We start from the raw sequence: 14,745 nt of genomic DNA on the forward strand, positions 1-14,745 counted from the left end.
AGAATGACCGTTTGCCCGCATATCTGGCCCTTCTTCCACTGTCGGAGGACAATCGTATCCTGTTTGTCGGTCGAAAATCCGCCGATACAAGCGCCACAAGTGCTTGGAAAGATTATCAAGCTTTGCACATGCAAAGAAACGAGCGAACAATGTTGATAGTGTTATGTCTCTATATGAGAATTTGGTCCCCACTTAGTGCCTAAGACGACGCTGAATCTTCACGTTGTCAGTAGTCTGAGTTGAGACTCTTCAGGTCAATCGAACAAAGCATTGCTCAGACTGATCTTCATCTTACGCATGATGGCAAAACTCAAGCTGCCTACCAAGACCGATATCACCGCACCATTCCAGTCCAAACATGCATTTGTTCAATTCTTGCGGGCCCCTCAGGGCAACGAAGGACATGCTACAGTGGGCGATGCAAAGTGGTCAAATAAAGATCTCGAACCGACGCCGGTCGAGCAAAGAACCTGGACATGGTAAAGCCGTGCTTCAATTCGACGATCTATCATTGTGGCTGAGCTGTTCAAACAGGTATAATCTGCCATTGTACTGGTTCAGTGCGAAATTTTCAATCGTTGGATGGAACACCGGCTCTTCGCTGGTTACCATCGGTTTGGTAGGATGGAATCGACAGAACGCCAAGCAGAGTCTCAAAGCTAACACTGTATAGACATGGCAACACTCTTTCGTATCCGTATGCGTCGGATCATTCCTCACTGCAATTGTGGTAGTGCTCATGGCTCGGCCAGGCGCAAAGTATCACATTGGATTGTAAGTAAGATGTGTATCGACCAAATCTTGCACTAGCTGACATAGTTTAGTCCTGTCCTGGCTCGCTCTGTGATGGGCATGTACGGATCGTTCTTCTTCGTTGCAATCAGAGCAGTCGTTTGCATCATTTGGTACGGAATACAGACATTTTACGCCGGTAACATCTTGTCCGTTATGTTTCGATGCATGTTCGGCAGTTCCTGGGAGAACCTGCCAAACACACTACCTGCAAGGGGCGGGATCACTTCAAAGCAGCTTTTGGCATTTTTCATTGCTTGGATTCTGCAATTTCCCTTTGTAAGTTGTTAGGTCTCACTGATTTACCTGTAAATTATCTGACTCTTTACAGGCGTGGGTCCATCCGAACAAGATTCATCACATCTTTACCGTCAAGGGCTTCACTATGCCCCTCGCAGCCTTTGCACTTTTCGGTTGGTGCATGGCTATCGGAGGCGGTCTGAGCACTTTGGATCTTGCTCATAGTGGCCAGACATCGACAGTCCCTTTGGGATGGGCCATCATGTCTGGCATTAACTCCATATTTGGCTCTCTTTCCCCGATGCTTGTCAACCAACCGGACCTTTCAAGATACTGCAAAAAGCCACGAGATGCCGGTTTCTTGCAAGCCGTCAGTGTCTTCTTTCCCGCAATCCTTGTGATGTTTCTCGGAACGGCATCGACGACTTCTATTCAAGGAGTATGGGGTGAAGCGTACTGGAACGTATGGGACATGCTCGACGCTATTCTCGATCACTATTGGAGCGCTGGCTCACGAACTGCCATCTTTCTCATCGGACTAGCGTTCTTTTTTGGGACGTTCGTTACGAACTTCAGCGCCAACTCCATTCCCTTTGGAGCCGATATGACGGGACTTGCCCCCAAATGGTTGACGATCCGCCGAGGACAGATCTTATGTGCAATCCTTGGTGTCGTCGTTCAGCCATGGCAACTCATGGCCAACGCATCTGCATTTTTGAGGTGAGTTCATGAATGAAACATCAATTCATCGTCGACTAATGAGATGAAGTTTCCTCGGGTCGTACAACATATTCATGGCCCCACTGTGTGCAGTCATCATCGTGGACTACTTCATCGTTCGGAAGGGCAATATACATGTTCCTTCATGTTACATTGGACAACCCTCTGGCCTCTACTGGTACTGGTGTGGCATCAATTTCAGCGGTGTCGCCGCCTGGTTGATCGGTACATCGATGGGTATCCCAGGCCTCGTTGGACAATACCAGCCCCAAATTATTTCGAATGCCGCCAAGTACATGTATATGATGGGATGGCTGCTGACCTTCACGACATCAGCAACGATCTACTACGCCATCTCGTTCTTCATTAAACCGCAGATCTTCCCCACTGGACGAGAGAGCACACCATTCGTGTGGGAATGGTTAGGTAACGAAGGTCGGGAAGGCTTTTACGAGGGCGAGATGGACGACGGAGCTCTTTTTGCACCCCCAACACCGCCTGGGACGGATCGAGAAGAATACCAGATTGGGGAGAAAGGGCATAAATCGAGCGTTTAAGATGTTTCAGCGATCAAACAAAACGTATTTTGATAGACCTACATGAGCGCGAAACCATCACGACTGTTGCAATTGAATTTATCAACCTCCATGATTTCAATCAAAGTCCCGTCGCGCAACCAACATGTGCCACCAAGTCAGCAAGCAGGATTGTGTACTCGATTGGAAGAACCATTTCTTCTCATTCCCAGGCAGACTTCCAAATCTTCAAGCCTTTGCAGACGCTTGCAGATACTCATTACTATACGCATAATCCACATACCCCTCCTTCGTCTTCGGCGTATAGAATACCTTACGATCATAAGGCTCAAACGGAACACCCTCCCTAATCCGGTAGACAAGATCCGGATTACTCACAAAATGCCTCCCAAACACCACAGCAACATCTTGCTCTTTGTATCTCACATCAACCGCCTCTCTTGCCGTTTCAGCATTAAACCCACCATTCAAAAGAATCGGAGTAGCATTGTTCCATGCTCTCACCATCCAGTCTACTGATTTCTGACCTCCGCAATCCGAGTCATCGTTGCCCTTGATTCGTGCTTCGATGAGATGAAGATACGCCAGATTCAATGTTTTGAGGTTTTGGAGCAAGTACTCGAAAGTTGATTCGGGGTCGTCCATCAACATTCCGCCGAAACTGCTGTAGGGACTGAGTCGTATTGCGGTCCTGTCGGCACCTATGGCTTCAATGACAGCCTTTGTGACTTCGAGATGGAAACGGGCGCGGTTGGCGATGCTCCCTCCCCAATCGTCTGTTCTCTGATTACAGGTCGTTTGCAAGAATTGATCGGGTAGATAGCCATTCGCACCGTGGATCTCGACGCCGTCGAAACCGGCTGCGATTGCGTTTCGGGCTGCGTTGGCGTAATCTTGAATTACATTCGAGATGTCTTCTTCTGTCATTGCTTTCGGTGTTTTGCTTTCTGGGCTCATGGGGACTGCGCTGGATGATAGCATGTCGTAGCCTTCTGATCGGAAAATATTTGGATCAGCTGCGCGGCCTTGATGCCATAGTTGACAGAAGATCGCGCAGCCTTTGTGGTGGACTGCTGTTGTGATTTCTTTCCAGGATTCGATTTGTTGCTTCGACCAGATTCCAGGACAATTTCGACGACCGGCTGCATGCTTCGCGATGACGGTCGCCTCACTGATGATTAGCGTGCCTGAAATGCATGACCTCTGCTCATAGTATTCTAGAACAACAGTCAGGCGAGACGTTCGTTCGTATGCGGTGGCATGTCACCAGTTATTTGATAACGAACTGAACTGTACCTTTTACCATTTCTTTTGTCTCGGTCGCGTCCCAGTCGTCCCCCCATCTATATCGCGTCAATGGTGCCATCGCCACCCGATGGCCCAGTTGTGTTCGACCGACCGCCAACGGTTGGAACAAACGTGAATTGGTCATTGTTTTCAGAATCACTTCTCGAAACACAAATCCTGAGGCAGGTCTACCTAACACCACAATCAACACTCTGAATGCGAAGGCTTTGCAGTGATACTCAATCCACACAGCACGCGAGCATCATATTGGCACTGGCGTCAGAAGTGGCAAGCTCAACGCCTGGGTCCCTCCGTGAGCAGCGCCGGCGGCCGATGCTATGCCGCGAGCCGACGGCACTGATAAACATCGCGAGCAGAAGAACTCCGATCGGCATTTTGAGGCCGATAGGGAACTGTCCGGCTAGATAGGCTCGACAATCACCGAAACTCGTTGTGTGCTTCGCGTTCTGGGCGTTTCTCCCGCCACGAGCCATCATGTGACAGTCTCAGAACGAACGCTTTGCCGTATAGTTTGTGAGCATTTTCGGTTCATTGTGTAGTGCTGCTGCTACGGTTGAAGCGCTGCATGAATGCTCAGTGCTCGTGTGATAGATCTAGTGAGTGCCCTAATTCCTGCAATATCACACAATCAAGATATATCAAACGAAAACTCGAAAGTTGTGACGGATCGACCTTGAGGAATCCCATTTAGAAGATGAGTTACTTCCACACTTACTGCACTTTGAATTTTGTAAGTCGAACCCGGCCAATTAGTTGATTACTTCCCTGACTTCACTTCTGCAATAATCGTGACATACGATACGATTGGAGTACGGTCTGACTTTGTTTCGTGTCGGTCACAAAGTGCAAAGAGGGCTTGATGATAGCGAGTCTCGCAAGCCATTCACAGTATTAAAATGAGGTTCCATTGGATGCTCAGGCTCTACAAGACGCCGTACCTATGGATTAGTTAGCAGTGAGACAGGGGTCTTATATTTACCGTTCTAAGCCATAGATGCGAGCAAAATGTGTCAGACATTTGGTTGACAGAGCTGATCAGGCTGGAGATGCCGCGTACGAATCGTGCCCCGATATTGCCCTACTCTGGTTCGAATCGGCCGAGGGGGTCTCTGCCTTGATCGAGAGCAGGCAACTCTCTGCTGCCTAAACTAGGCATGATCCTCGTCACCAGGGCGTCTGCATTCATTGGCTAGAGTGTGGCTTTCTCGGGATCAAACTAGGCCTGGTCTATTCATCTAGGCCGAAAGGCGGCAAGTTAACGTCGCTTTGGCTGAGGCCTTGTAGGCTACTCTCGCATAGCGTCGCCTCAAGACCAGAGGTACGCCAAGTGAGTAAGTTTTCCTGTAGGCACAAAGTCTCGTGGTTGGGTTCTAGACACAACGTGCCGTCAGCAAGACTTCTTATTCTGCAAAGATGATGCGAACATATGCCTTCCATTCCGATTGGCCTCGTTCCTTAACAGAAGGTGTGTTGAGGTGGCTGCAGAGAGGCTGACATTCCGCTTATGACGACAAGGCAACCACCGTCGGAGCATGCCACTGCGAGCGCGTCATTGAGATTCCAGCAGAGTGTTACATGCTTGTGAAGCTGATGTCCAGTGATCTGCTGTCCTTGGGTAGTCCTTGCACAAGGCGATAGCTACACTCCTGTACGGCACTCCAGCAACCGAGAATTATTGCTGACTCCTTGTAAGCTGGTACCCGTACACCGCTTCACGATCCTATCAGATCGTACGGGTTGGTGTTGGCTGTCTTTGCACCACTTGTGGTACAATTATGAACGCTCCAGCAACTCCTTCAGTTCATTCACAGCCAGTACCTGCAATGTCACGCAGCAATCCTGTTGGGCGCTGGCAATCACTGGCTCCTCGCCCCAGTGCGACCAACACATGCTCGAACGTCTCATAAGAGGCCACAGACGCCTTCTATTGAGAGAAAGGCTGAGGTCCTCTCGTGGCGTCAAATGGCGAGCCGTAAGACTGTCTCGGGATACTTCTGAGGCCTTTCGGCCGTGGGCCGCGAAAAAGAAACCGAATCTCAGCCGGACACCTCGCTTTCGGCGAGGCTGCGGCCGTTGTATTGGCATGCGCACAGCTGACGCCTCGTTGCCTTCGCTCGTGATGGATTATTCGCGCGGAGGTGCGGTGAGCTTGCTTGCGTGGGATGTGAGGTGTTCTTGAGGTGGATTCAGGGCCGCAGTTCTCTGTCGCGTCGAAATTGAACGTGGTCGTCGGCGAGCGCCCTTCTTTTTGGGCGGCAAGGGCGGTGGGACATTTATGTTGCTTGCATGATGATCCGAAGCTTTTCGAAGGTCCGGGTCGATCGATGGCGTGTCACACGGCGCGGCAAGGTGAGGCAGAAAGAAGGCAAAATGCGAACAGCGGGGCGGGGAAGGCCACCAAGGCAATATGTAGGTCTACCTCAGCCTTGTCTGGCATCATCCTCAGCCTTGTTTGAGTGAACGTCTCCTCACCGTGGGCGGCCTCTGCGTCGGCCATATCTACAGACTGCTACAGTCGCATTTCGGAGGCTTCAATCGAAATCTGATCTGATTACGGTGCTTGGTAGCCGATCTCCAGGACCAACATCCGCCGACACGGGTACCGGGACACGTCCGCCGGCGCTTTCGTCACGTTTTCTCTCGGGCGCACGAAGTTGGTCTTGCCCCTTGGTGTGAGCATGAGCGCGATATTGAGGTCTTGCAGCAGTTCGTCGTCCCAGTAAGTCGAGAGAGACATTGGAAAATCGAGCTCGAACACGTAAGATTGCGATGCAGAGCCCAGTGCCTCATCAACCTGAGGCACCCGGCTCGATTCAGACCGCGCTGACCCGCCGGCAGCGTAGCCACCGCCCCCGCCACCGCGCCGCGAAAGGACATTCAGGCGTAGTCAGCCCACCCACCGTCGCATGCGTTGTGCACGAAGCGTCCTGGCCAGTTCCAACTTTGTAACGTAACATGAATTTCGATGGTCCCGGCGACCGACAGCCAACAACCTCATCACCATGCGCCGCGTCTGTCCTGCCGTCGCGCGCTCCGGTCCTCGGGAAGAATCGGCAATTTGCCGCGCACCACGATGGCCGCAAGCCAACGCTGCCGGCTCACTCCTTCTACGCCACCCATGGGCCCATTCCTCAAGCGTATGTCAGATGATCAATCAGCAAGACAATAGTCATCCGCGGCTGCCTTGGCTGATCACTACAAATGCTAACCTCTGCAAGAATCTGTCCCCAGGATGGCTCCATGTACCAGACGCCTGCTTCATCGGAGTCCGGAGAGTCGATGAACTATTACCCAGCCAACGGCGCATCACAAGAGCTGCCCGCGCAAGCAGACTCTCCCGGAGCAACTGGCCACACCGCTGAGGCTCTCGGGCGGTTATCCTTTGAACACCGCCGGAGCGCGTCTCGAGAGTACCTTGCAAGCCAGCGTGGGCGCCCACTCTACGTGGACTGTCAACCCCTGGTGTCGAAACGATCCGCCAGTCGAGAACTGACCAAGCCTGGAGGACGCCAGTCACCACGACTGGAGGCAAGCCCGAAGCAGCCTCAGCATGCCGCAACATGGACGGCTGCCAGATGCAGGGCGCAGGCACAGAGGCGACCACTGCCAAAGCGCGTCAACTCATACGACCAGACTCGCGCACAGGCACCAGGAGTGACTCACGCCGACGCCACGAGTTTGCCTCCACGCTCGCAAGGCAACAGCGGGCCAAAACATCGTGACAGTGCATGTGACTCAGGCTATGGCTCTCGCCAGAATACTGGCCCGCGTCCTGAAGTAGCGACTGCAAAGCCATTTGCATCTAGCAATGGTAGTGTTGATGCGAAAACACTCGCTTGCGTGGCAAAGCAGCAAGCTGAACGTCGATACACATCAGCAGATGGTCAACGATTAGACATGCTGCTACAACCCAATTCATCTCCCATCTCCACCGAGCAGTTAGCAGCTGAGGTGAAGGGGATCTATGCGGGCCTAGTCATGGTCGAAGCGAAGTGCATCAACATTGACGCTGCTCAGGCTGCTGATCCTAAGTCTCCACTAGGTGCTGAGCAGTGGCAGGCATTGATTGCTCTGCATCGTACACTCCTTTACGAGCATCATGACTTTCTAATGGTGCGTCATCCATATAGGCTTGAGAGCATTACTGATGACCATCCAGGCGACACAACATCCCTCGGCAACTCCAGCCCTACGTGGACTGGCCATCAAGTACAGTATGCCAGCGCGGATGTGGAAACATGGCATCCATGCCTTCCTCGAGGTACTTCGTCACCGTCGTCCTCAATCTCAAGATTACATGCTTGCTTTCATTTATTTAGCTTACCAAATGATGGCGCTACTATTTGAGACAGTGCCCAGCTTTACCGATACGTGGATCGAGTGCCTAGGAGATCTGGCTCGCTATCGTATGGCCGTGGAAGAGGAAAAGGAAGCCCATGCCACATGGGGAGGCGTTGCCGCGCGCTGGTACACCATGGCTTCCGACCGTCATCCACCCATTGGACGGCTTTACCATCACCTGGGAATACTGGAAAGGCCGAGCTTGCGCAAGTTTTGCTATTACTCGAAGTCGTTGACCTGTGTGGTACCATTTTCTAATGCTCGTGATTCGCTCTCGACACTTTGTGCACCGATCGTGCAGGATCAGCAAACCATACAAAGTAGTCGTCAGTCCGCAGAGGCACGGATTGTGACACATCATGCTCTGGTATTCACCCGACGGGACTTGTCAACAGTTGCTATGGTGCAAAAGGACTCGCTCCAATTGCTTGGTGATCAGCCTGCGAAGCTACGCGACTTTGGCGCGTATTTTGCTGCTGCTAACATTGCTGCGCTGTTCCAGCTGGGAAACGCAAAGAATCAACTATGGCAAACCTATCACATCGCTATTGATCGCACGGCTGCAGACCGGCCCAACCCTCGAACAAAACAGCCACCTTCTTCGCTCTCCGAACCAAATGAGGACTCAATTATGGACCCATACCTCCAATCTAGCAAAGAATATTTCGCCGAATCCTTTAATTACATCCTGCAACACTACGCCACTCCGGAATCTTTCAAGCACAGTCTTTCTTACACTCACGTAACTCTGGCCTACCTCCACTCTCTTCACGCCGTTCGGACACGAATAAGCAGTGACGGCTATCAACAAAGCAAAAATACGTTCTCTAGTTTTCTTCCTTGGGGGCTAGATTATACCGCACTCGCATCTTTCCTCACGTTTCTGGCGCAGCAACAGGACCAACCCATCACTGCTGGCATGCTGGAATGCGCTCGACAAGGCACCTTTTTGGCTCCCACATCTGATCTCCTTGCCTCATCTCAGCAGGAGTCCCAACATACCAAGCCGCTTTCGGAGGATTATGTGATTCGAGGACATGTTTGGAGTCAATTTTATTTCTCGTCGAGTTGGTTCGATGGTCAGGGTGAGGACGATGGGAGGTCGATCGAGACTGCTAGTATGATGACTGCGAGGGCGATGAGAGTGTTGTGGTTGGGTCTGTTCTTGGCTTTCCATACAGAGCTGCTGAGCTACGATGGTCAGAGCCAGGCTTTCTCGGCAAGTGCTGCTACTACTCCTGCTGCTGCGACTTCTTCGATCTTTGATGACGTCCTGTCCACCATGGAGCATGAGACGTCATCACTACCGGAGTCTGTGCGTCCTGCTGAAGCAGATATGGCGAGTAGCACGGCCGTGGAAACCACCTCTGTTCGTCTGGCGACTTCTCCTACGGGCACGAATGGCTCGAGTGATAGTAGCGAAGATGGCTACACGATCGTCAAGAAAGGAAGAAAAGGCTCCAAAGCTCACAGTTCTCCTAATGGCGCCAAAGCCATTCTGAACAAGACCAATGGACTCAAAGCTGGCCCGAACAAGACCAAGAAACAACTCCACGACAACGACGCGTTCCAAATCGTCAATGATGACGGTGAGATGGTAGGTGTGAATGGACAGATCGCTGAAGCACTTGGATGAGACTGAGATTTATCACTTTAAAAAAAAAGCATCAATTAAACCTGACTTATCACGCGGATGTTGTCAATTGAAAAGAGAGGCAGGGGAAAAGATGGTTGAGAGCTTACATTGATATGAAAAGCTTCGGAAATATGTAGTCTTGTATACTCGCTACTCGTGCTTGTGTAGATGGTCAACGAGCAGCACATTGACAAGTTTTACATCAGAACGAGCTTTCCTTCCTCTTCATTACAAGCGCAGTCTACTGCATCGGCGGCTCTGCGGATCCAGGTTGGGACTCTGGCTGTGACAATGTTAACAACGTGAACCAGGCATGGCTGCAGATGGAGTATAGTGCCGGTCATGTCTGCAGGCTGCAGTGATCTGCAGTGATCTTCAGCTAGAACTAAGCACATAAGTGCACTCTTTCAGCGTTGGTAGCGTCGATGCACTATTGACAATTCCATTTCGTTCTCTCATAGTTAGGCAAAGAGCAGAAGGTCGACGCACTCCTGTGGCTTGACATCGTATCGAATATGACATATTGGATGTGGTAGACACCTCGATATGGGCACCGTCGTCATTATTGCCGTGAAGAGAGGAGGGGGGGATGTGAAGGTTGTCTGTGTGTTTGGTGTAAGGTTCACGGCTTGGCAAGTGCGGATCCCTGTCCGAGCAACGGCCGCAGTGGGTCCGATGTTTTGGGGAAGTTGGCGCATGTGAGTACGAGGGGACAGTCGATAAGATGAAACGTGCTTCAACTTGCAATTATCCCTTTCAAGATCCGCGCCATACACCCGAAGAAGTCGCATTGCACCCTGAAGGCCGCCTGTCACACGTTTCAGACGGATCCGCCTTCCTCCCACCCCCGCGACCACCGCCGCAAGCCACTTAGCGAATTTCCACCCACCTCGACCACAGACGGTAACCTCACCGCCGTGCTCGAAGCCTCCGTGCGCATTGTGCTGCCTCCGCTGAGCGACAGTGGATGGCGGCGGGGCGGTGAAGAGAGCGACCATGAGTAAACTCCTCACCACCAAGCAGGCCGAAGAACTGTATGCGATTTACTCCTCCTTGAAAACATGTTGCGCTACTGTTGGCTGATGAAGCGGGCGCTGACAGACACAAGAGCATCGTCGCCTACCTGAATGCCACCGAACACCCGGAAGCCGCCCAGGCGGTGCGCGACGCCCTTAATGTTCCCGAGTCCGACTTCTCCGCCGACACGGCAAAAAAGTACGAGGGGCTAATTGAGAAGAAATGGACGTCATTGGTGCGCATGCAGAAGAAGATCATGGATCTGGAGGAGAAGGTCAAAGTATTGCAGAATGAGTTGGACAATGCTACCCCTTCCAGTCTGGCAGCGCGGAAGAATCACGATCCACAGACATGGCTGCCGCGAGCGCCCGCACGACATACGCTGCAGAGTCACCGAAATCCGATCACTTGCGTCGCATTCCACCCGCTGTTCTCGAGTTTGGCGAGCGGTAGCGAGGACTGCACGATCAAAATTTGGGACTACGAACTCGGAGAACTAGAGCGGACTTTGAAGTCGCATACAAAGGCGGTGCTGGACGTGGACTTCGGTGGTCCACGAGGGAACACACTCCTCGCTTCCTGCTCGTCAGACTTGACTATCAAACTCTGGGATCCAGCGGAAGAGTACAAGAACGTGCGAACATTACCTGGGCACGATCATAGCGTGAGCTCCGTGCGCTTCATACCCTCTGGCGCAGCAGGAGCGCCGCTTTCAGGCAACCTTCTAGCATCTGCGAGTCGAGACAAAACAATACGGATATGGGACGTCACGACCGGGTATTGCTTGAGGACACTGCGAGGGCACGGCGACTGGGTGCGATCCCTGGCGCCGACCTTCGATGGCAGATGGCTGTTGAGCACCAGCTCAGACCAAACGAGCAGAATGTGGGATTTGTCACAGCCAGACTCGAACGCGCAAAAGCAGACTTTTCTGGCCCATGAGCATGTGGTGGAATGTTGCGCTTTTGCGCCGCCTGCAGCATATCAGCATCTGGCTACCTTGGCTGGACTGAAAAAGGCACCCGCTGCGAGCTCGAGTGCAGAATTTCTGGCGACAGGTGGGCGAGATAAGCTGATTAAGCTGCATTCCGCCAACGGCATAGTTATCAAGACTTTGACCGGACACGATAATTGGATACGATCACTGGTTTTCCATCCAGGCGGCAAATACCTGCTTTCTTGTTCCGATGACAAAACAATCAGATGCTGGGATCTGGCGCAAGAAGGGAAATGTGTGAGAGTGATTGAGGCGGCGGACCATTTTGTGAGCTGCCTACGATGGGCGCCAAGCGTGTTCAAGGAGCAGGCAGAAACGAATGGCCTGACGAATGGGGCTGCAAAAAAGGCGGAAGAAGAACAAATTCGATGTTTGATCGCGAGTGGGAGTGTAGATTTGAATGTGCGAGTGTGGTCTGCATGAGCCGGCTCACTGGATTTAGCGCAACCATTCAATGAGCCTTGTGTGCCCGGAGAGAATGGAGGAAGGGCTAAGAGGAGGGATGCGCAAATCGCTGCAACCTCAGTATTTCGTTGAAGCAGTACTGCAATATGGCAATCGCTCTCTGCAGATGTTCATGGTACTTCCTTCCCAAGATAAACGATTACACGACTGGCACCAAATTACTGCCGCTCAATTGACTAGTCTGCCCCGCAACTCACCTTCAACACAACCCCGCGCTGCAAGACGCAGTATCGGATCGGATTGCCCAATCGATGCTTTACCTTTCAGTACCGGCCTATCTTATCTGTACCTTGCTTGGACGTCACAGCTTCTCGTGTTTTACGCCTGATCTTAACATTAGCGATCATGTCTCGTGTAGACTTGACATTAGGGAACAGGCTATTCGATTTGATGACCACACCGCTCGTTGGCTTCTCTTGGAAGACGTTTCTCGCCTCAATGCAACATTAGAGGAACTACACGCGCCTGGAACTGCAATACACGAATACGGCACATCAGAGAAAACAGTCATAATTTGATGTGATTGAGGAATGGTCTGAAGAACCGTTGCTTCGAGGCGTGGCATCTGAAGGAAGGCAGAGGGGTATAAAGTACTCTTGCCACTGGATTTCGGAGACTGTTTTGGCTGCCAACAAGGCTCCTCCCAACAAGAAAAGCAGCGTTCGGAAGACTGCATTCTGAAGACCAAACGACACCGAATACCCTCGAAGGCAGCTAGCGACCAATGTCTCTCCCACTAATCCCCACCCTCGCCCTCTCCGCCCTTCTCCTCACCCTCTTCTACAAATATATTGTCCACCCAACCTTCCTCTCCCCTCTCTCCCGCATTCCCAACGCCCACTGGTCCTCCCCAATCTCAAGCCTCTACATCCTCTCCCATCGCCTCGCACAAACAGACACACCCCACATCCACCATCTCCACACCCTCTATGGCCCCGTCATCCGTCTCGCACCCTCAGAAATCTCCGTTAATTGCGTCGATGGCGGCCTCCGAACAGTCTACCTCAAAGGCATGGAGAAAGGCACCTGGTATAAAAATGTGTTCTCGAATTATGGCGTTGAACCTATGTTCGCGATGAGTGGCCATGGGGAGCATTCGAGACGGAAGAGAATGGTTAGTGGAGTCTATGCGAGGAGTGCGTTGAGTGGGAGTGCGAGTTTGACGAAGCAGACGGAGATCTTGGTTGGGGAGTTGAGGGAACGGGTGAGAAATGAGATTCAAGAAGACGAGAAATGTGGCGGAAAGGGAATTGAATTTTATGACATTTTCTGCGCTGTCACGATGGATTTTGTGGCGGGGTATGTTTTTGGGTTGAAGAATGGGACGAAGTTTGTGAGCGAGGAAAAAGAGGAGGGGATTCAATTGTTTCATGATTTCAAGGCACGCCAGAAGTTTACATTCTACCCGCAGGAGCTCCCAGGGTTGACGAGGTTTCTGGATAAGATGGGCTTAAAGTGGTTGATTGTGCCGAGTTGGGTTGGCGAGGCGAATGTTGGGCTTGAGGATTGGTTGATGGGCTTGGTGGAAAGGGCGAGGGAAACGAGGAAGATCATGGATCGAGACGGACTGAACAAGGTTGCTGTTGAGGATGTCCCGACTGTATATGTGCAGTTGGAGAAGGCTTTGGTGAAAGAAAAGTTGAAGGACGATGAAGCCAAGGGGCTGACGGAGAAAGACAGAAAGTATGAGGATGTGGTAGACGACCTGAAGCTGGAGATTGCGTCGGAGCTGCTGGATCACACTCTTGCTGGATTCGACACTTCGAGCATTACTCTCACTTGGCTGGCATGGGAGCTAAGCAAACCAGCCAACGCGACTTGGCAGAAACTCCTTCGTGCGGAAATCTCCGCCCTGAAAGGAAGCCTCGACGCGAAAGCCATCGACAGTCTTGCAATCCTGCATGCAATCCTCCTGGAAACTCTTCGACTACACGCGGCCATTCCGGGTCAACAACCGCGGATCACGCCTGAAGGGTATTCCACCATCCTTGGAGATCCCGAGATGGGCACCGCATACCCCAACATCCCACCTGGAGTCCGCGTCCAAGCACACGCCTACTCACTCCACCGCATCCCCAGCGTCTTCCCATCACCTGGTTCCTGGCTCCCTGAGCGCTGGCTCGACCCTCTGGACCCTTCCTCTGACCCGTCAAACCCATCATCATATCGGCTACGCTCACTCGACGACCCAAAGAAAATCGAAATGCTCCGCCATTTCTGGGCATTTGGCTCCGGGGGGCGAATGTGTGTAGGATCGAACTTGGCAATTCTAGATATGAAAGCTACGATGGTGGGACTTTGGGAAAATTTCGAGACCGAAATTGTTAATGATGAGGGTATGGTGCCAAATGGGGGTTACATGGCAGAACCTTTGGGGGTGGGGACTGGTGGGGAGAAGGGGATTGGGGGGAAATATGCTGTTGATGGGGAGGGGAGGAAGTTTCTAAGAGTCAGAGTTCGGGAGGTGGAAGGGTGATGGAGAGGTGTTTGGATCAAGTTGGACAGTTGGTATACATGTTTTGTGTGATTGGCTTTTCTTGTACATGTTTTCTCCATCTCTGTCTTGGTTGCCTTTGAGGCTTGAATGATTTTCCGGAAGTGATGAGTTTTGACTGCTACAAATTTCCCTTCTCAAGCATGACGTCCGGTCGATATAGCTCTGATACTGCTCGGAGTTGCAAAGGCGCCATGCT

The 14,745-nt window shown here is 51.9% G+C and overlaps 5 protein-coding genes across 5 annotated transcripts; 4 read left to right on the forward strand and 1 right to left on the reverse strand.

Moving 5' to 3' along the window:
• Positions 1–300: 300 nt before the first annotated feature.
• Positions 301–2,309, forward strand: CKM354_000829800 (uncharacterized protein; the record flags this gene model as incomplete). Its single annotated transcript, XM_044803667.1, has 6 exons — positions 301–479; positions 535–619; positions 674–774; positions 825–1,071; positions 1,124–1,752; positions 1,802–2,309. 6 exons carry the CDS (start codon positions 301–303, stop codon positions 2,307–2,309), a joined length of 1,749 nt encoding a protein of 582 aa, XP_044659602.1.
• Positions 2,310–2,516: 207 nt separating this feature from the next.
• Positions 2,517–3,720, reverse strand: CKM354_000829900 (uncharacterized protein; the record flags this gene model as incomplete). The annotated part of the gene is made up of 2 exons (XM_044803668.1): positions 2,517–3,505; positions 3,585–3,720. The coding sequence occupies 2 exons, from the start codon at positions 3,718–3,720 to the stop codon at positions 2,517–2,519; spliced, it is 1,125 nt and encodes a 374-aa protein (XP_044659603.1).
• Positions 3,721–6,551: 2,831 nt separating this feature from the next.
• CKM354_000830000 (uncharacterized protein) lies at positions 6,552–9,573 on the forward strand (the record flags this gene model as incomplete). Its single annotated transcript, XM_044803669.1, has 3 exons — positions 6,552–6,733; positions 6,815–7,709; positions 7,756–9,573. 3 exons carry the CDS (start codon positions 6,552–6,554, stop codon positions 9,571–9,573), a joined length of 2,895 nt encoding a protein of 964 aa, XP_044659604.1.
• Positions 9,574–10,569: 996 nt separating this feature from the next.
• CKM354_000830100 (uncharacterized protein) lies at positions 10,570–12,010 on the forward strand (the record flags this gene model as incomplete). Its single annotated transcript, XM_044803670.1, has 2 exons — positions 10,570–10,607; positions 10,675–12,010. The coding sequence occupies 2 exons, from the start codon at positions 10,570–10,572 to the stop codon at positions 12,008–12,010; spliced, it is 1,374 nt and encodes a 457-aa protein (XP_044659605.1).
• A 766-nt stretch (positions 12,011–12,776) lies between these two features.
• CKM354_000830200 (uncharacterized protein) lies at positions 12,777–14,528 on the forward strand (the record flags this gene model as incomplete). The annotated part of the gene is made up of 1 exon (XM_044803671.1): positions 12,777–14,528. The coding sequence occupies one exon, from the start codon at positions 12,777–12,779 to the stop codon at positions 14,526–14,528; it is 1,752 nt and encodes a 583-aa protein (XP_044659606.1).
• Positions 14,529–14,745: the final 217 nt, after the last annotated feature.

Source organism: Cercospora kikuchii (genome assembly GCF_019650295.1).
Source record: "Cercospora kikuchii DNA, contig_00005, whole genome shotgun sequence".
NCBI classification, from domain to species: Eukaryota; Fungi; Ascomycota; class Dothideomycetes; order Mycosphaerellales; family Mycosphaerellaceae; genus Cercospora; species Cercospora kikuchii.